The following is a 21,341-nucleotide window of genomic DNA, read 5'->3' as shown; positions in this document are numbered from 1 at the left end:
ATAAGAAACTTCACCTATGCTGCCTTCTGATTTTCTCTCATGGTGGCCTTGCAGTGCCCAACAGTCCCAGCCCAAGACTGTGGCATCAGCACTTTCCAGCAGCTCGGAGTCAGGGAGCTCCAGTGGCTCAGGGAGCTCCAGTGACTCAGGGAGCTCTTCAGACTCAGACAGCTCCAGTGACACAGACAGCTCTTCAGACTCAGAGACAAGCGGCAGTGAAGCCAAGGAACCTTTGAGAGCGTCAGCGTCTGAGGTGAATGCAGATAAAACGCAGAGGCTGCTTAATACAGCCTCTTGCCTCAGCCTCCCTGCTGTCTGAGTGCAGCCAGGACCGGAGACCTGAAATACTGTCATGGTTCAGGTGTCCCTGTTACATCTGTGCTGCATCATCAGACTTTTCCTGCCCTTTGCTCCCCTTATAGAGTTGATCAATTCAATAACCCTTAGTAACAGCATAATTAGAGTTTTACCTGCTTAACCCTGAAGTGTTTGTCTAGCACTCCTTGAGGAACTGGCGACTTCACTGGCAAAACATAAGTGTTACGTAGTGTTTGGAAAACGTAATGAAAACCCCTAAATCCGTGGGAAAACAAACTGGGTTTTAAACCAGTTTTCGAGGTAGCTTCACTCAAAGAAAGTTGAGGATATGTTTTGTTTATCCAGGTGTTCTACAGCAAGTTGAATGTGGATAGAGAAGAAAATCACGGCGGAAGGGACCCACGAGTCTTGGTAAACCTTTCATGTACTTGAGGCTCTCTTTTTTGGAGAAGAGCTGTGGTTCCTCTTGGAAGCAGAGTTGTGACTGGGGAGAATTGATGTGGGCGAGAGCATAGCTGTGCCCTGGTGTCCAGACAGTGAGCTACACACTTGGGTGATGCTGACACACACATGGTAGTTTCAGAATGGGTCCCAGAGAATTGTGTCTGATTTGCAGCTTCTGTTGTCTGTTTTAGGGTTAGTTGGCTTTCTTGTAATATGTCAGAGTGCTATTAGATTAGGCAGGGCTTGTAGCAATCCCATTCTGTTATCTGACTGACTTCAGAGGCCTTCAGACCTCGCTCATTGCTTGTGCCTTGCTTGATGCGGAGGGAAGTGTGTGTTGGTCTGTGTAGGCAGAGGACTCAGAAGAGGCTGGACTTGATGTGCTATACAATTCTGGTAAATGGTTTTCTCATGGTTAAACCTCAGGAGCCTGTCAGCCGACCTGTCAGACTGCAGAGACATGTGAGAGCTGGCACAGCTTCTTGTCACTTTGAAAGCAGTGCTGTGTGCAGAATATTTTGCACAAGTGTTGCGAGGACAGCACCTAATCTGGTTTTTCAATTGATGCTTTTTAGATATGTTGTCTCAGTTTGCAGCAGGGTTGGTTAGTGGCAAACACAGACGAAGCTTTCCTGTAACTGGTCTCTTAGTGAGTGACAGGTAGGGCTAGCAGTGATCCAGGAGTGCTGTGCAACACGTCTGACCGATCCTGTGGAGAAATGGGGTCTGTGTTTCTGAAGCAGATGTTGATGTGCACGCGCTAGAGCATCCCCACTGTCTCGTGGTCTCTCAAGCTCTTTCAAACTGTTGAAAGAGGAAATTTCCCTGGGTTCTGGTAAGCTGTGCTAGGAGGGAAATAGCTCATGAAGACCTCAGTCTTTCAGCTCTCCTTTCTCTTTTTGCCTGCAGGCTGACAACTGCCTAACCAAGGTTTACACACCAGCACTGCCTACAGAGAGTCTCCATGAAATAGCCCTTGCGAGTAGACGTGAGAAGAGCAAGGAGCAGAGAATTAGGAGCAATTCTTGCCACCAGAATGCCAAGCCGCGGGAGCTTGAAAAGAAGGTGAGTGATGGAGGTTGTTTTGTATGAGGGCCAAGGTGGCGTTTGAAACACCCACGCAGAGAGTTCATTTCCGCTTTATAGGTTGGGATTGGAATCATTATGCTTCTCCTGGGAACGTGTTAACAAACTACTAAAGGGAATGTGAATCAAAAGCGTCCACTGATCTTTCTTGTTGGCCACTGATCCCGTGCTGAGCAAATGAAACGCTCTGTAAGCTAAAAAATGCTCTGGAGTTTTAAAATGCTTTTTTGCTGTGTTTTCCGGAAGGACTAGTTTTCGCAGACAGCAAAACCCCAGCTCTCCTGTGTTGGAGGAGCTTTTGGCAGCAGGCTGCGTAGGCATGCGGCTGGCAAGCCTCCCCGGTAGCATTTTGGGGTTTCTCCATCAGAGCTTTATAGGGCTGCGGTACCCCTTCTCCCTGCAATCCGTTTCAAAGCAGCACAGCATCTCAAATGCCTGCTAGAGTGTGCAGTCATTTGTGCTACCCATTTAATGTCTGTTGTGGGAGAGCACCTCGTCTGCAGTTTGTAGGGGTGCCCAGAAGAACTAACCCAGCCATCCCAGTTTGTGGTTTTCAGTTTTGTCCGTGTATGCACCTTCTGCTGCCATTAGCCAAGTAACCTCAGTCTGAGTAGCATAGCCTTTTCCTGTGTGGAGTAGTTTATTTCCATGAAACAGTTGTGATTGCTTGTTTACACAAAGAGAAAGGAATTCTGCAGGCTTGAACTGTGTTGTTCCTTAGGGGTGACGGTAGCTTCGTGCCTTTTGCTTTTCCATAAATGCAGACTTTTAACCGAACCAGGTTCACTGACGGTAACAACCATCCCTAAACCCTGCTTTGGTTTTCAGTGCTTGGATAAATACATAGAAGGTTTCTTTGGCTTTCCCTGCAGCTGCTGTGGTTCTAGCAGTAGTGCTAAGGCTTAAAAGACGCATATGTCCTGTAAGGGGCTTTCTGGGCACACCCTTGCAGAGTCCTTCAGCTCTAACAGTTGCTTCCCTTTGAATTAGAGGCAGCCCTTTATTTAGAAAAGATAGTAATTGCTCTCAAGTGGTTTTTGGAGAGCTATCTCCCAAAGGAGACTGTGAATAAACTTCCAGCCAGGCACACAGAAGGTTGCCTGCAAGCCTTGTGGTGGATGGGTATCCACTATGGCTATTTCTGTGCCTGTATTCCTTTTTGGTGGTCCGCACCAAGCGGGTAGCTTAGCACGTGTAGTAGGTGAATAAGCCTGGTTCCCATGCGGGTTTAGTTTAGTCTTGTCATTTTCTGACCTTCCCATAGCTGTAGAGGAGAATTCAGGAGGGTGGGGAAATAGTGAAGAAATTTGAGAGACCCCAGCAGTGCCCCTCGTGCAGAGCAATGGGAGAAAGGTGAACAGGCAGTAAATCTGTCACTTCTCCTGCTGCCTCAGAAGACCCAAGGGAGCAGCTGTTTGATCTTAGACACGGCTTGGCTTGCACTCTGAGTGTCTGGCTTCAGGAAACCCCCCCTCAGAGCCTCACTGTCTGTATTATGTCAGCATGCATCTGTCCTTGGAGGCTCATCACAGCCAGATAGGTCAGTACAGCTGTCAGACATCTTTTGCTGCAGTGTGGAGCTCAACCTGAGAGACAGTTTAAGGTCATGATCTGGAGCCTTGCCCTCAGCACACTGCCAAAGGTAGACTCGGTGCTGCACGCAGCCCACTGAGCTCTGCCATAGTGACATAAACCTGGATGTACTCTTGGGAGGGACACAAAGTCCTAGCATGCTTTTGGCTATTGACAGCCGATGGGTATTGCTGACTGAGAAGTGCTGGTTCTTTTACATTTCCTTGGCTTGTAGCAAATTACTCTGAAGTTTTTCATTCATGTGAGCTGATGATTTTTTGATCTCTTATACTTTTCCATCTAGGAATTGAAAAGTAGTATTTATTACCTCTCTACCTTAATGGTTCCTGTTGGAAGACAGTGGCAGCAGTCTTAACTGGCTCTTAAAATTTCATCTATATCATAGTTTTGTTACTAAACCCCAAAAGCCCTGCACATCCGAATGCAGTGTTTCCCTTCCCTTTGATAAGACTTATCAAAACCCACAATTGTCGGCAGTTCATGACTATATCAGGAGGAATCTGAATACATTTCTGTATAATTCATACCAAGTAGAAGAAAAAAAAGCCCATCCAGAACAGATGCAATGCTTATTTTGAGCAATGGAAGTGCCTTAATTTTGATTACGATTAGCAGCAAGAGGTTGAGCAGTTCCATCTCTGCCACTACAAAATACCCAAGCAGAAGTAGATAAAATGTCATTTTAGGATACTGGTCAGTGAACCTGAAATCTGTATCTGCTGTGGTCTGGGTTTCCCCTTTCTTGGTTCCAGTATCTTTTCAATACTTTTAACAAGAATAGATGAAACTTAGCTGTACTGGTTTATACTTTACATGAACCTCAAAAACCTGAGTGATCTGGTTTCCTTTCTTCCTGTTAGAGGAAAGCAGTGGACGAAGAGACGAGTAGGAAGAAAGTGAAATCAGAGAAAGAAAACAAATCACTGAACTGTTCACCTAAGAAAAGCTCCAAGAAATTGAAGTGAGTATACAGTGGTGGAATGGCAGAAAGATGCACGAAAGTGAGTCTGTCTTAAAAAAGAAACTGTATCTTCTGTCCTTATACATTTGCTTATAAGGTAATGTGAATCATGACTCTGTCTGGAATTTGACGTGGCCTTTATGGCCAGGAATTTGTCCTTTATTCCAGCATAGCATTTTCAGTGCTTCTAATGGATGTACTGAGATTTTCCCTATATAATATGCCTAATTTGTACTGCCCGCATTTTGTCTAGATCCTTGCTAGAGCAAGTGCTTCCAGGAGCATGTCTTCAAATGGGAGGCTTGTGCATCAGTCATGGGCTACTGCATTAAATTCTTGCTTGTGGCTTGAATTTGAGGCATTGACTTGGATTGCTACAGTGTTGAGGTTTGTGGCCTGAAAATAGGAGTAAGCTGCTTTTCTGCAGAGAAAATAGAGACGTACTCTTAAGGCCCTGAAACGCTGGGCTAGCATTTAGTTGGGTGATATTTCAGGTGGTGTAATAATGGAGGGGCTTTGACTCGAGGGTTCATTCCTCCCTTTTTCTCAGTGAGGGCAAACCTCATGCTCCGGCTTTTGGAGTGAAAGGAGAAGATGTAGCTTGGGGGGGAGTGGGCACTGGCTCAGGTCAGAGGGTGCTGCTGTGCTAGAATCCTCTCTGGAGCTGTAACAAGGAAGTGAAGCTAAGGAGCATGAGTGCAGTGAGTAGGGACTGTGCCATGGGAAAAGTGGGTTGTGCAACAGGGGAGAGGACTGACCCACGCACAGCAGAATGAAGCCAGATGTGCAACATTACACTTCAGTCTTTTCACTGGGTTAATTTCCTCCTTCTGATGTTGCAGTCCATGAGTTGGAATGCCCTGCTCAGTATTTTTGTGGAAACTTTGAGAAGCTGAATAAAAGTGAGGTAAATGAGCAGTTGTGAAGCAAGGTTTAGAGTTATTTGGTGTTGCTTAAATCTGCCAGAGTTCCCTTGTGTTGCTAACTTCAGAAATCTGATATGCCACCATATTATTAAATGGGATAGTCCCTGCCATTCAAAATGTGCAACATTTGAAATCTCTGACTTGAACCCTCTCAGTCTTGTAAGTGTTGTCTAGTTGAGCAGGCAAGTCTTAAAGTAACAACTCAGTTTAATTCTGTCCACGTATGGACAGGATCAAGTGTCAGGGTGAGGATCTGTAACCACAGAAGACCCCTTCTACCGTAATGGGGAAAGAGAGGCAGTGCTGCAGTTTATTTGCCCTGTTGGGTGATTTCTCCCAGAGAACTGACTGTCTGTGTCTTTAAGTAAAAAGGGGCTGCGTTGGAGGGATGCCTTTTTTGCAATATCCTGCTATCCTGGTTAGAAGTTTTTATTGCAAGGACAAGTCCCGGGGCTTAATTCTACTTGAAAAGCAACTTGCTTGTCTGTTGTTAGCAGCTGAAGATGTGGTATCTAATGCGCAATGAAATTTCATTTTGCCTTTGTTGGATTCTTACTGTCATCTTCACTTCCAGAGAAATTTAAGCATAATTGGTACATGATGCAACCAAGTTTGTAAAAAATCACTACATTATTGATGCATCATATTCCTCCCAATTGCTGAATTCTCTTCCCATCTCCAGAGCATCAAACTCAAGAACGTCATATGAATACGGGAAGCAAAATTTTCTACCTCCACCACTGCCACCACTGCCTCCTATACGTCCTGCACCAAAGTCAACAAAGGTGGCCCAGAAGAGACCCCGAAGCCAGAGTGAGCTGTCTGACTTTGATAACGCCACCAAGAACAAGAGCGACAACAAGGATCCTTTGATCTGCAAGCGCTGCAAGGTGGAGAGTAACAAGCTGAACTGTCAAAGGGTATCAAAGTAGGTATTTGTTACAACTAACAGGAAGTTTCCTGCGACACGTGGATGCTGCGTGATTCTCTTTAGAAACATGCTCTGAGGACACAGAAAAGGAAAGAAGATAAGCCAGCCACCAGAGAAAGCTCTTTGAGGCATTTTGCCCCTTTCACGGCTATCTGTAACCATATGTCGCTAACCCAGAAGCCTACACTGGAACTTCTCTGCTGACTTGCCATCATTTGTTTTCATCTCATTTAGTGAAGCATAGTGAGAAGAGGTGCCCATGCCAAAACCAAAGGCATCATGTTCATGGCACTAACTGTTTCTGACTGTAGGCATCTGCAAGTACAATATTGGTGTAAAATAAGGGTGTATACAAAAGGGAAAAGTGGGCTGCTTAAATATAAGAAACATACAACCCGGGTATAGGTTTTACATAGTATCATGGAATGGTTTGGGATGGGATGGAGCATTTCCCACTTGCTTGGGCAACCTATTTCAGTGCCTCACCATCCCCAAAGTAAAGAAATTCTTCCATCTCTCTAACCTGTGCCCTGTTGAAGTTTGGTTTATAGTTTGCTTATGGAATTGTTAGTGATCCTTGCAGCTGGATCTTTGCATTTTTGGGTTGTAAAATTCAATTATCTTGCTATTTACTAGTGGCTGGGTGTGTGTGCTCTCGTATGTTGTGTGAGTCAAGCCCGACTGTGCTCGCTCTATCAGCTGGCTTCTAACTGCTTGCTTTTTCCTTATAATGTAGTTGGCAATGGAGTATCAATGGAAGTGGTTCGGTGCGTATGCACGCGTGAGTGCCTTTTCCTCTCATATGCCCTGCCGTGCGTGCTTGTGAACACTTCCCAGCCTTCTAATACCGCTGAGCTCTCTGTATTAACAATGTGTTTAACGGGACTTCCCAAGTGACAGTGTGCTGCTGTTGTCCCTCCGTGCCTCTTGTGTGAAACCAACCAAACGTTTTCTCTCTTTTCTTCCAGAGCTTTTTGAGGAACTCAACGCAGCATCGGAGCAGCTGTCACTGACCAGCAGCTTGATCAGACTGGTCCATTATGTTAGACAGAGTATACACTGGCTGAGACTGAAAAGTAAAATGCCTTAACTGATGCTCAAGTTAGTTAAAGTTGGTTCTTCTTCTTAAGTAGCTGGAACAACTTCTTCTTCTTGTTAAGTACCTGAAACAACTTCTTCTTAGGTACTTGGAAGAACTACTTAGGTACCTCGAACAGCTTTTTAGGTACCTTGAACAACTTCTTTGGTACGTGGAACAGCTTCTTAAGCACACGGATCTTCTTAGGTACCTGTAACAACTTCTTAGGTGCCTGCAACAACTTCTTAGGTACCTGCAATAACTTCTTAGGTACCTGCAACAACTTCTTAGGTACCTGGAACAGCTTCTTATGTACCTTGAACAACTTATTTGGTATGTGGAACAACTTGTTAAGCATCTGGAACAACTTCTTAGGTGCCTGCAACAACTTCTTAGGTGCCTGCAAGAACTTCTTAGGTATCTGGAAGAACTACTTAGGTATCTCAAACAGCTTCTTAGGTACCTTGAACAACTACTTTGGTACGTGGAACAACTTCTTAAGCCCCTGGAACAACTTCTTAGGTACCTGCAACAGCTTCTCAGGTACCTTCAACAACTTGTTAGGTACCTGCAACAACTTGTTAGGTGCCTGGAAGAACTTCTTAGGTACCTGTAACAGCTTCTTAGGTACCTTGAACAACTTCTTTGGTAAGTGGAACAACTTCTTAAGCAGCTGGAACAACTTCTTAGGTACCTGCAATAACTTCTTTGGTACGTGGAACAACTTCTAAAGCACCTGGAAGAACTTCTTAAGCACCTTGAACAACTACTTAGGTACCTGCAACAACTTCTTAGATGCCTGCAACAACTTCTTAGGTACCTGGAAGAACTTCTTAGGTACGTGAAAGATCTTCTTAGGTACCTTGAACAACTTCTTTGGTAAGTGGAACAACTTCTTAAGTAGCTGGAACAACTTCTTAGGTGCCTGCAAAAACTTCTTAGGTACCCCGAACAACTTCTTAGGCACCTCAAACAACTTCTTAGGTACCTGCAACAACTTCTTTACAACCAGGAACAACTTCTTTGGAAACAGGAACAACTTCTTTGGAACTAGGAACAACTTCTTTGGTACCTCGAACAATTTCTTAGGTACTTGGAAGAACATCTTTGGTACCTGGAACAGCGTCGTAGATACCTGGAACAGCGTCGTAGGTACCTGGAACCGTGTCGTAGATACCTGGAACAGCGTTGTAGGTACCTGGAACAACTTTTTCTTCTTAAGTACCTGGAACTTTTTTTTCTTACTATCATTCTTATTCTGATTTCTATTACTATTATTTCTTCTTGTTTTCTTCCCCTTGGGATTTCTTTGTTTGTTTTTTGCACTTTCAAAGTCTCAGCCTCTCTTTATAGAATTCTTAGGTAGTTCAGGTGTTGAACTCTTGAATTCTCAGCTAGAAAGCACTTGCAGAGGAAAAGGAATCATCGTGGGATAGATCTGGGTATAATGGAAAATGTTTCAACTGTTTTTAGGAGGAAAGCCACAGCGTTGATGACACCTTCCTTTAAAACGACAAAGTGCTATGAATTGTCTGAACGGCTCAAGGTATTGATGGTCTACAAACATGATGAATATGATGAATAACCAGCAGAACAAGAATTATACAGGAGGAAGTGCCGTCAAGAAGGAAATCTTCCTCCCGAGGTTATTATGCAACATCTCCCGGGTTGCAACAGCTGTTTGCCCAGAAGACATCTGAGAGAAAGGTTATTGCGAGCACAGGTGCAGCCTTTGGTGTCTTTACCTCTGCATTGGCAAGGAACAACCTCATCAGCGCCAGGCAGCGTTATGTTATAATAAAAGCCACAGAAATTACTGCCTTGCCTGTTTCCGACCTCACCCTTTTGCATTTGTCAGCCACCCGCTGTCCTGAGAAGTGGGGGAAAGACACTGCCTTCAGTGCTGCGAGTTCGCTCAAGTCATCGCCGCTGTCTTCCTCCTTGCCACGCACACATGCTCTTAGCACTTGAGCTGTGTTCCTGAGGGTCTTGTTTGGTTTAAACCTTGTCAGCCAAACACAGCTGGGGTGGCAAAATGACCAAGTGTGGTTGGAAACAGCTCTGCCTCTGCTGTGGTGAAGGGACATCACTGACACTGAGGACTCCTTGTCCTGTTGCTTTTTGCCATTTTGACAGGAAGGGTACTTGGCTTGTACTGGGTCACTGTGATTGTTTGGACACTGTTCTGGGTCTGAGAGCTTACATGGGGAGGAATCGTTTCTCTCTAAGGAGGGGCTGAGTGGTTGAATGTGGAACATAAGACAAATCTTGTGTTTGGGTATCTGCCTGTAAGCATTGTTGGTGTCAGTGAATATCTAAAAGCAGGAATTGGTACCAACTTAGGAATTTGTCAAGGGAACACCCAAGGAATAATGAGCAGTTTGCAAGCATTTTTTCCTTGCTGGGGGCTGCATTTTGAAACTGTGATTGTGCAGGTGACAGTAACTCTGAGGGCAGCATCTGCGGCACTTGTGTGTTCAGAAAGGGGACACCGTTCTCTACCCAGAGATTTCCTGTTGTGTGACAGCAGCATCCAGCTCTCCTCGTATCTCACAGTGTGCCTTAGCCCTCTGGTCCCCTCTGGCATGCCTTGCCCTGTCTCGGACAGACCTGTGGGAGTGGTGAAGAGAATGGTGTCCTAAAATAACTGTTCTTACAGGAAAGGATGAGCTCCGTTTTCCACACGATTTCAGGATGGAGGAACAGGTCTGCATGTGTGCAGCAGTATTGTGTAAACTACCTGCTAGTAGTCTGGATGGTCACGAAAGTGGAGAACAAAAGGTCTGCGTTTCCAAAAGTCGTGTCTGTAGAAATGGCCTCTGCCACCAGGAAGCCTGGAATCTTCTCGCCTACCCTGGCAGTGCGGTGATTCGGAGAAAACTCCAGGAACAAACTCGCCAACAAAGTTTTCAAGCTGACAAGCAGGTATTCTTTATTGTGGCGCCGGGAGACACGGGGGATAGCTCCACCTAACGTGTGTCTCCTCAGTTGCCACACACGCTGTCCTTCTACAGTCACTGGGCATACATACATATTCATGAGGCTACGTATTGATTACATCATTTTCCAGAAAGCTCCCCGCATGCGTACAGAATTGTGGTGGTGGTCTCTGAGGGTCGTTTACTTCTTCCAGCAATCTTCATCACTTCTGGAAGACTTTGAAGCATGCGCAGTAGATGTTTATACCAGTTTAATTGGTTCGTTAGCACCAGAGACTGCTATCCTCCTACTTATCAGTTAGTTTAGCTGTAGCCCATCCTGGACACCTGCCCTTCCCAGATACTCCTTATCCCTATGTCCTGTTTTTCTAGACTGTTTTTCTTAAAACTATGTCAACTATAACAATTTATCTCGTGTGAGAATTCTCAGTGTGTTCTCTAGCTGTACTCTATTTTTTCTCCATGTATCCTGCACCTCAGTAATTTTCCACTGCTACTGTTACAAAGCCATCACACTTAACATTACTCAAAACTAATTCTAAAGGTTTATATATTCCATTTTGTAATTTTGTGCCCCCCTTGTCTCAGCGGGACTGCCAAGATCCTGGCTGGGCCTTCCTGTACCTTCAAGGGGCTGTCCTTGTATGTTCACTTTATTGAAAGCCTTAGTGCATTTCAGGGATAAGCTGTCCTAACCAGTGGAAGGAAGGTCCATGTCCCCCCCTCGCTCTTTTACCCATCAAACTTCACTTGCGCTCCTTCTCCCTGGACTGCTCTGGGTGAGCCAGGGACAGAGAGGGGCTCAGCTTTCACTGTTTTCTTAGAATCATAGAATCATAGAATAGTTAGGGTTGGAAAGGACCTCAAGATTATCTGGTTCCAACCCCCCTGCCATGGGCAGGGACACCTCACACTCTCAGGAAGCATGGGATGGCCAGCCAGCCTGAAGGCTTGACATGCACTTTGGAGCTCGATTCCATACTAGTGGGTCGATGCCGCCTTCTGACGTTGTCTTCAAAGCAATTTAGCAATTTTTAGGCTAGGCAGCTGAGGAGGAGGAAGGAAGGGAGAAGGCTTTATTGAATCTGAAAACCACTGTGGGAGTCTGCAAGCACCTCAGCAGAGTGTCAGTTATGGGTAAGCGTAAGGTGAAGCGGGGACGCAGGTCCCCTCGGGACTGTACTGTTGCATACAGCCCTCTCACTCCCTGCTGCCAGAGCGTGCTCCCATTGCAGAGCCACTTGCCCACCCCAGGGGAACCGCCCGCTGCAAGCTGTGGGTGCACCAGGTCCTGTCCTTGCCGGCCCTTTAGGCACTTTGCTGCCCAGATGGTGATCATCTGTTGCCCTGGAAAGCTCATGCAAGTGCATTGTGTGAGCAGAGTTGGTAAGAAGACACCTGGTGAAGGCACATGTACCGGCATTTGCCTCTTTACAACTGGGAAAGGGCACATGTGCTTTGCTACCGTGTGCCAGTGCAAGGACTGCTCCCACTCCCGGGGCAAACTCCGCTGGAACTGGAGGAAATGGGATCACGGGCAGTTTGTGTCATAGGTATGCAGGGCGGTACTTGGGGGTTTTGTTTCAAAAGCAAGCTGAGGAAGCATCAGTACCAAGCCACGTAGGAAGCTGTGCTTTGTTGCAAGTCATGGAGGAAACTGTTTCAATAAGAGTTAATGTTTTAAAAGCCTCGAGCCAGGTCAGAGGTCTGTGAAGGGTTAGGCAAGATGCTCATCATTTCCACTTGGGCCTGTATCAGGTCTTAACAAGTGAGAATGGAGGAATGAATGAATGAATAAAACCAAAACACGTAATAGTGGAAGAAATCACATTTGCCATTGAGGAACAAAATCATGAATCCAAGGGAAAGCAGGTGATGGTGAAGTCCCCTAAGGAAAGGAGGCAGCTATGGTAGCACAGCAAAACCATTTCCATGCCCTATTTATTTAGGAGAAGTAATGCATGTGTTGAAATTGTCAAATGTTCTATTTTTAAGATGCCATTTGTTTAACAGTTGAAAACCCCACAGAGAGCTCCTCTGTAAATTAAGGTCAAAGTCTGACTGCGACGTCCTTGCTTTTGTTTTGTCCTCTCCCTTCCCTCTTGGTTCCCATTACAAATCTGCACATCTTCAACTTCTTTTGGGGACATACGCCCCTCTTGTAAATGATGTTTTCTGCCCTGAGTGTGATGGAGTTTCTCAGACGGTCCATTCATTCATGTGGGGAAATAAACAATAAACAAAGTAGCCCATTGTTTACGAGTTGTTGCAAGCTTTTTCATGCTTCTTGTAGAGAAGCTGCAGTTTGCCTTTTCTCTCTGGACGGTCTGATCGTTTCCCTTCTGAATGAGGTTTAAGTATTAATTTATGAACAAGAAGTCTCCGTTTCAATTGCTCCCCTCTTTGTCACCCCCTGCCCCTTCCTTTAAGATCAAGAATGCGTGCAAATCTAGGTGCTTAGAGTGGCAGGAGGGTCATGATTCAAGGCATCAGCCTCTTCTCCTCCTGAAATGGATTCAGGGAAGACTGTGCCGGAGTCAGCCGCCGGCAGCCACCAGAGCCTGGCTCTGAGCACTCGCTGATAGGGAAATGCCATTCCCTCAGGGAATCCCACAGGCTTCCATGCCCCATGGTAGCTCTGCTTCTCGTGGGTTGTGTGAGGTGAGCTCTTTGCAATGGCCTTAACAGTTCTTGTTTGGGGCTTTTCCCATTATTTGGTTTTATGTTGGGCAGTGTAACTGTGCCTTGGAAGAATGATTTCTGCATGTCTCTATGCACTATTGTGATACAATTTGTGCATTATTCAGGTCCTGTCTGCATCAGACACTGCGCCCAAGATGTTTGCTACCCAAGGATGTGGTTTTCCAGTGTAGTCTGTAAACTGTAGAGGATCCTGAAGCCTGTTGTAATACCCACCAGACAGGCTGCTGTTACAGATGCTGTATCTAAAATGTACGCTTTCTGGCGGGTCAGCGCACTTTTTTGCTGCACACGTAAAGCCCCAATGGCAAAACTGGTATTGAAGAAAGAGGAAAGGAAAGAAATGTCTCTTTAGTAAAAAAAACCCAGATGTGAACCATGCCCATGTGAGCATCTGGTGGGAGTGTTAGTTCCAGGCTTAGACAGGAGGAACTTGGTGGTGCCTTTGCTCAGGCAAGGTGGGAGTGGGACTCGGTTCCCTGCCATCGATCAGTGTTTCAAGTGGTGTGACAGCAGGTCTCCCCCAGGCCGGCTGCAAGATGCATGGAAGGTAGGAAGAGGAGCACGGGAAGGCAGCTCGTGGTTGTGGCCGTACATGTGTGGATCTTGTTCTGGTTCTGGTGGGGAGTGAGGGTGAGTTGAACACAAGCTGCCCTCTCTGCCGGCCAGGGTGCAGCTGCACCTGTGTCACTCACATTCTCTCTTCCCTCATTTCCCTCCCCCTCGCACCCCAAAAGCTTTGTTTCCTCCAATCCTTGCTTGGGGCTAAAGCGAGGAGGGTTCATTTTGGAGGTGGGATGGAGATGGGGAGTGGAAGAGGAGGGATGCAGCAGGAGGAGGAGGTGTGACGTGCCAGCGCGGAGGTCATCTCAAAGCCAGGGAGGGCAAAGGGGGAGCAGGAGGCCGTGGGGCTGCAGCAAGCATCCATGGCCCTCCTCAGCTCTCTGCCCAAGGCAGTGGCCCCATCCCCAGCTAAAGCAGCCAAAACCATGTTGGGGTTGCTTTGCAATCAGAGTTTGTTTGGTTTTTTGTTTATTTATTGGGCCTTTCTTGACTAAATCGCATTCTGCAACTGTGTTTAATCTCTTTTGAGATGTGTTACGTACCATAAAGTGTCTGGCTTTGTCGCTTTGGCTTGGCTTATCCTTTTCAAAGCCAAATGTTACATTTGGCGAAGGAGCTGCATTCAAGTTGACTGCAGTTTCTCAGCCCTGTGCTGCTCTGCAAACACTAAAATAGCCTGTTGGCAGCCTGTGCTTTCTGTATGCTAACGGCACTTTTAGTAACCCATCACTACCTGAGACCGGCAGTGCTCTTGGGCCACCATTTTCTGTAAACTTTATGCTCCTGCAATGAGGACTTGGGCACGTTACAGCCCACGTGAAACACCAGTGATGTGTTTAGTCAAGGTACGGTGTTGAGGGCTTTCTAACAAGCAATGGGCACGTGAGCGATGCGGGGCTCTTGCCATTGGTTAGAGTTCGTAGTGAGGACTAATGGCCTAGTTCCGTGTACTTCAGAGCAAAGTCGGGGCCACGTATGCGGAAGTTCTGCAGGAGGGAAACAACTCCCGGATGCTGAAGAAGGGACCAATCAGCTAGTGTTGCTCCCGGATGATGAAGAAGGAACCAATCAGCTGTCTTGGATTTATGTGTAGAAACCAATCGTTGTAAATCTTAAGCGCGTTAAAACTAATATGTGGCACTTGGCCCTACCTTTTATTAATATTACAAGAGCTGACTTGTTTAGAATACACGCCAGTACTAAGATAACAGCAGAAATAAAAGCAGGGAAAATGATACTTAAGACATGTATTTCTCCTGTTGATGTCACGGAAAATGCTAGAATCTTCACTTTTAAGCGAAGAGCTGCGTGGCTACCAGTGAATCTCACCCGAGAATGGGAAAGTGTAGGGGGTTTAGATCACTTTATTTGATTGTTACAAACAGATATTCAAGACAGAAAGCGTAGAATTAAGTGTTTTATAGGTTGGCTTTTATTTGCTATAATATCGGCTGTCGTAGTATTAGCTGCTGCACCTACTGCTATTGCACCACGAACACGATCAGTACAAATGGCTCACACTGTTAGCCAGGCTTTGCAAAATGCCACTAATTTAACTTAGTACTGAAAACACAACTGACGAACAGATAAGGATTGGTTTAGATGCTTTAGAATCTGCAATATCATGGTTTAGACATCGTCTCAGTTTGCAGCAGGGTCGGTTAGTGGCAAACAAAGACGAAGCTTTCCTGTAGATTGGTCTCTTAGTGAGTGACAGGTAGGGCTAGCAGTGATCCAGGAGTGCTGTGCAACACGTCTGACCGATCCTGTGGAGAAATGGGGTCTGTGTTTCTGAAGCAGATGTTGATGTGCACGCGATAGAGCATCCCCACTGTCTCGTGGTCTCTCAAGCTCTTTCAAACTGTTGAAAGAGGAAATTTCCCTGGGTTCTGGTAAGCTGTGCTAGGAGGGAAATAGCTCATGAAGACCTCAGTCTTTCAGCTCTCCTTTCTCTTTTTGCCTGCAGCCTGACAACTGCCTAACTCAGGTGAACACACCAGCAGTGCCTACAGAGAGTCTCCATGAAATAGCCCATGGGAGCAGACATGAGAAGAGCAAGGAGCTGGGAATTAGGAGCAATTCTTCCCCCCAGCATGCCAAGGCGCAGGAGCCCAATCACAAGAGCCCTGGCCACTTTACTCCTCAGGACACACATCTTCCAACTAAACAGAACTGCCACAAGTCTTCCGTGTGTGCTGAGGAGCACTCGCTCAGGCAGACCGTGGGTATCAAAAAGCCCAGCAAGGTCCAGGTGCACGAGCAGCCCAAGGGAGGCCTGAAGGGGAAGAGTGACCCTGATCCTCTCAAGGTCAGAGACCAGTCTTCCAGAGACAAGCCAAAAGCCAAAGCCAAAGAGAAGCCAAAATTCAGTGACAGAGAAGACCTGACGCCAGCACTGCAACAGCACCCTGAGAACAAAAAGCACAACAGCTCTCACAAGGCCACCGACAAACCCTTCTTGGGCCCCAAGCTCAGGAAAGACATTTTGCCTGGCAGTGCCCAGGAGCATGCTGCTTTCAAACCCCCTCCTCAAAGCCAGGGCACAACCCACACCAGTGCTAGGAGCAACAAGCCTGCCATCGCGGCTGACAGAATTCTCACAAGGAGAAACCTCCCGTGCCCATCAAGGAGAAGAATTCACTCTCACCAGTGAAGGACACCCATGACCTTGAGCCCCTCCTAGTGAAAATAAAGCTCCCGTTCCTGTCAAGAGTCCCCCAGACCCTGGGGAAAGCAGTCAGCAAAAGTCAACAAAGGCTCAGGAAGTCCCTGGTGCAAGGAAGCAGGACGCGGAGGGGAAAATCACGGGCGTTCCCAACAAATCCCTTGAGAAGAAGCAGCTCTGCAGCCTGACCCACCAACTTCTAGTAAGTGGCAGCTTGACAACTGGCTAACCAAGGTGAACCCAACACCAGCGCCAACAGAGAGTCTCCTTCAAACTGCCCATGGGGAGAGATGTGCGCATCAAACTCCAAAACTTCATATGAATCCCGGAAGAAAGATTTTCTACCTCCACCACTACCACCGCTGCCACCTCTACATCCTGCACCAAAGTCAACAAAGGTGGCCCAGAAGAGACCCCGAAGCCAGAGTGACGAGCTGTCTGACTTTGATAACACCGCCAAGAACAAGAGCTACAGCAAGGATCCTTTGATCTGCAAGCGCTGCAAGGTGGAGAGTAACCAAGCTGAACTGTCAAAGGGTATCAAAGTAGGTATTTGTTATAACTAACAGGAAGTTTCCTGCAACGTGTGGGTGCTGCGTGATTCTCTTTAGAAATATGCTCTGAGGATACGGAAAAGGAAAGAAGATAAGCCAGACACCAGAGAAAGCTCTTTGAGGCATTTTGCCCCTTTCACGGCTATCTGTAACCATATGTCGCTAGCCCAGAAGCCTACATTGGAACTTCTCTGCTGACTTGCCATCATTTGTTTTCATCTCATTTAGTGAAGCATAGTGAGAAGAGGTGCCCATGCAAGAAACTAAGGCATCGTGTTGATGGCACTGTTTCTGACTGCAGGCACCTGCAAGTACAATATTGGTGTAAAATAAGGGTGTATACAAAAAGGAAAAGTGGGCTGCTTAAATATAAGAAACATACAACCCGGGTATAAGTTTTTCATAGTATCATGGAGTGATTTGGGATGGGATGGAGCATTTCCCACTTGCTTGGGCAACCTATTTCAGTGCCTCACCATCCTCACAGTAAAGAACTTCTTCCATCTCTCTAACCTAAATCTCCCCTGTTGAAGTTTGGTTTATAGTTTGCTTATGGAATTGTTAGTAATCCTTGCAGCTGGATCTTTGCATTTTTGGGTTGTAAAATTCAATTATCTTGCTATTTACTAGTGGCTGGGTGTGTGTGCTCTCGTATGTTGTGTGAGTCAAGCCCGACTGTGCTCGCTCTATCAGCTGGCTTCTAACTGTTTGCTTTTTCCTTATAATGCAGTTGGCAATGGAGAATCAACAATTGTGTGGTTAAGCTGCAAACAAGTGTGAATGGATCTTACCTATTGCTGCCTTGGTTAGTGCAAGGTTTCATGAAACACGGTGAAAAATGTGCTGCTTGCAGCCTCACTGCTATCTTAGCCATTGTGCAAGGAAAGCTGCTACTTAATTTCCCCATGCTTGGGAAAAGCATTAATGAGATGAATGGTATTAAGCCTTACTAGCAGTCAGGTAAGAAGCCAGGTTTCCCTTTCCGTTATTGGAGGAGGTGCTGGGGAAGTAGGTAAGAAGACAGGTAGAGCCTGGAAGACAGACTCTGCCTGGGACAAAAAAGCATTTCCTATTGAAATTTAGGGAACGCAAGCTTTGGGATCGTTTTCGACGTCTCTCTAACCAGATTTATCTGTATTCTGTGCTTTGTCAGGGATCTGCCGGACGTGTCACAAAACTTTTCCCAGTGCCTTCTTTGCGACATGGTACCTCCCAGCCAAAGAGACCTCAACTCAAGTTTGAAAGGTAAGGTTTTGTTTTACACCCCTCATCTGTACTTTCTAAAGCCACCAGGCCAGGCTGGCCCTGCAGCCACCCTGGCTTCTGCTTTTATAGGCACTTCTCTGGGGAGGAAAGAGAGAAGGAGAGGTTGTCAGTGACTTGCCCTCTCCTGTCTTCTCATGGCTGGGACTTACCCCACCTACCGCAAAGCAAAGGTACAGGATTTGGTTTCTAGCAGCCCAAAGCTGCTGTTGAAAACCGGCTTTAGTTGTGTGAGGTTTTACAGAAAGCTCCAATGAGAAATGAATTATCCAGAATCAGATATGAACTAGAAGTGTATGAACCAGAATTATATTTGCCCATCTTCTCTTCCCCTCCACCACTGTATCTGAAGATCTCACTGGAGCTAAGGGGATTCTCAGCTGCAGTACTGGTGGGTGAGGTGTGAGTCCAGTTTTAACTCGAAAGGAAGCCCAGAACAGCCAAGCAGGTGAAGAACAGAAAAGCGTCGTAGGGCAGACTCACTGAGGCTGTTTCAGCTCCTCTTCATAAGGCAGCTGATTTTAAGTACTTCCTGCCACGTATTGTTAGTCAGAAGCAACAGTTAAGGTGGACTTAACGGTCACACGCCACTATTGAAATAAGAAAGGTGGAGAAGCCCAGACCTTTTCCTCGAGGAGAGCACTGACGTACACGTTTGGCTTGACACGTGTACTCTTCAAGCACAGGGTAAGGGTCTACAAAGTCAGATTTGCAGAAGGGCACGCCGATTCTTGCCTTAAGCTGTGTCTCTGCAAGCTCTTAAATGCACAAGCTCGGGCTGGGAACGTGGGTTAGGTGGAAAGAGGCTGGGCAGTATTGTATCCCCAGTCAGTGCAGGCAGCAAAAGGGTGACTTGGGCTTTCCAGCTGGAAACGACGACGCAGTTTTAACAAATTGCACAAGGCGTGTTACACTGATCTCCCATGGAACAGGCTGGAAGCTTGCTTTGGTGATGGAGGGAAAGATCTAGAATTCTTGTCAATGTCTATGACTTGTGATACGGTACCTTTGTGACGTAACAGCATTCCAGTATTTATGTGCGCAGAGCCTCCCCCTGGAGACCAGTCGATCTCCCAAGAGCGTTGTAGGGGATCAGACCATCGTGGCTGAAAGCTTTCTTCACAAGGAACCTGACACAGGATTCGCCCTTTCCACAGAAAATCTTCAACCAAGCATCACAGAAGACTGTGGAACCGGCAGGGAATCTCAGAAATTGGGTTGCAGGGATCAGCTCTCACCAACCAACCACCCGGTGAGCAGTTTTCAGCGTAGGGGTGAGCAAATCCTCTTGGTCAGCAAATGAGCAATTTGTGGAACTGATAATTTGCACCGCACCAGAGATGTGCTCGTTTATTGGTTTTTAGATTAACAGCGTGTATTTGACTGAGATGATTTAACACGGCACTCACAACCTAAGGGGGTTCCTCAGGAAAGCCCGCAGAAGCTGCAAGGGCTGCTATGAGGTCTCCACGCACCCTCCTCTTCTACAGGCTGAACTGCCCCCACCCTCTCAGCCTGTCTTCATCTGTTGTGGCCTCCTCTGCACTTGCTCCAACAGCTCCATGTCCTTCTTACGCTGAGGACACCGGAACTGTGCACAGTGCTGCAAGTGAGGCCTCACAACCCTCCCCTTCTTCTTTTGTGGGGTTCTTGAGGTTTTTTGTTTGTTTTGTGGGGGTTTTTTTTCTTTTTTTGGGGGGTGGGTGGGGGTTAGTGTGGGTTTGTTTTTGTGTTTTTTGTGTTTTGCTTTTGTCACCCGAGTACCAAGGAGTTTAGAACTGGCATCTGTGCTCCTGTTTAGTATCAGTCGCTCTGGGTGGCTTCACAAGGTTTCACATCAAGCTGCTGTGGCCTCCTCCGCAGCCATAAATCATTTTGCTCACTCAGGAGTGTGAGATGCTGCAAATGAATGCCACAAACTGAAACAGAAACGTTTTCAGTCGTATTTCTTCCTGTTGGAGATTTGTAGCTTCTACTCAGGCGTTCTTGCACTTTAATCTAGGCTTGCTCTCCATGTCTTTGTGTTTCCAGGCTTGTTTCTTTTCTTCTGCTGTTACAGTGATGTGAGGGTGTCGCTCTCTTGCAGTAGTTGATGCAACATCCTTCCCCTTGTTTTCTCCTTGCTTCCTGAACACTGCTGCTTTGGATTTGTATTTGGAGTTACCTTTTAATCCGTAGCTGTATTTTTAATGCTTGTTTTCTCTCTTCACTCCTTCCCCTTTCCACAGCTGTTTCCATTCATCAGAGGGCTATCCGCTTCTCTGAAGGGAGTGCCCTGATGGCATATTTAAAGTTGAACTAACTGTACCGGAGCCTATAGCCTGGCTTGTCTTCCTCTTGGCCAAGCCTGTAGTTCTCTTTAAGAGCCGACCTGGAATGCAGCGTCACTGCTGGGGGAAGGGGAAAATGGCTATCTGGGTTCTCCCGGTCATGATGCAATGCCAGTGGGACAGCCCAGGCTCTGTGCGTAGCTCCCTGGAGATCTTGACCCAGACTCCTTGCTTTAGGCAGGTATTCATGCAGCTGCCGTGTAGCTCCGTGGCTGGAATGATGAAGGGCTCAGCAGAGACTGGCACAGGTGCTGGCTTAGGTCCCTGCTAGTCCTTTGGGAAACCTGCCGTGAGAGTCAGTTTTCACGTGGGGGCTCCTGCTGCCTTGCTGTTCCAGGCAGGTGAACACTGACTGTATTTTGTTGTTCCTAAACAGCTAAGGGCAGTCTCTGCAAACGCTCATTACAATATAGTGATGAGTGCTTGTGGCTCTAACAGGTCTCTCTGAAACCAGCAGGAGTGCTTACGGGAGCATTCCCAGCATTTACAAGCTTTTCCAGAAGTCAGTGTCTTGAAGTGTAGGTGTGTTTGATGCAGAGATTGTGCCTCAGCCTGTCAGTATTGAGGATTGTGCAGAAATGTGTCAAAGCAGTGAACCTCAGAAATCCAAACGAGTTGTTGTCTTGGGTAAGAAATCCGTCCTTTAGCTTACATCTAACCTTCCTGTTGTGTAGTATTTCACACCGTCATCCTGAACGTAGCTGAAAGACGATTTAGACTGCTAGGGAGAACTGGGGGATTCACACAACTCTGAAATAGCTGCGGGAGAGTGCCGAGGGGTGAGGGTTGTGTACCTCTGTGTACCTTTGCAGTGAAAAATAACTGTGGAGACTGTGTGCAGAGACACACACAGACAAAGGAAATAAACAGGTGGGGTTTATGTTTTGTTTGCTGTAACAGGCATTCTGGACATCCCTGTCCTGTAATGAGTCGCTGCTTTGGAAAGCGGAGATTTTTCGTGTTTGCTCCTTTGGCTTTCTCTTTTCTCT

General features: G+C 46.6%; 1 protein-coding gene across 1 annotated transcript in view; it reads left to right on the top strand.

Moving 5' to 3' along the window:
• The window catches only part of LOC136006334 (AF4/FMR2 family member 1-like), a 73,019-nt gene that overhangs the window by 13,784 nt on the left and 37,894 nt on the right, over nt 1-21,341 (top strand). Inside the window, 10 exon segments of the mRNA XM_065664365.1 lie at nt 55-253; nt 1,672-1,827; nt 4,302-4,402; nt 6,011-6,225; nt 6,996-7,040; nt 7,545-8,048; nt 8,280-8,527; nt 15,507-16,125; nt 16,128-16,259; nt 16,262-16,379. Of these exon segments, the coding sequence (XP_065520437.1) occupies nt 55-253; nt 1,672-1,827; nt 4,302-4,402; nt 6,011-6,225; nt 6,996-7,040; nt 7,545-8,048; nt 8,280-8,527; nt 15,507-16,125; nt 16,128-16,259; nt 16,262-16,379 (2,337 nt within the window).

Source organism: Lathamus discolor, chromosome 1 (assembly GCF_037157495.1).
Source record: "Lathamus discolor isolate bLatDis1 chromosome 1, bLatDis1.hap1, whole genome shotgun sequence".
NCBI lineage: Eukaryota > Metazoa > Chordata > Aves > Psittaciformes > Psittacidae > Lathamus > Lathamus discolor.
The sequence above is the reverse complement of the archived record's forward strand: the minus strand, read 5'-3'. Positions and strand labels throughout refer to the sequence as shown.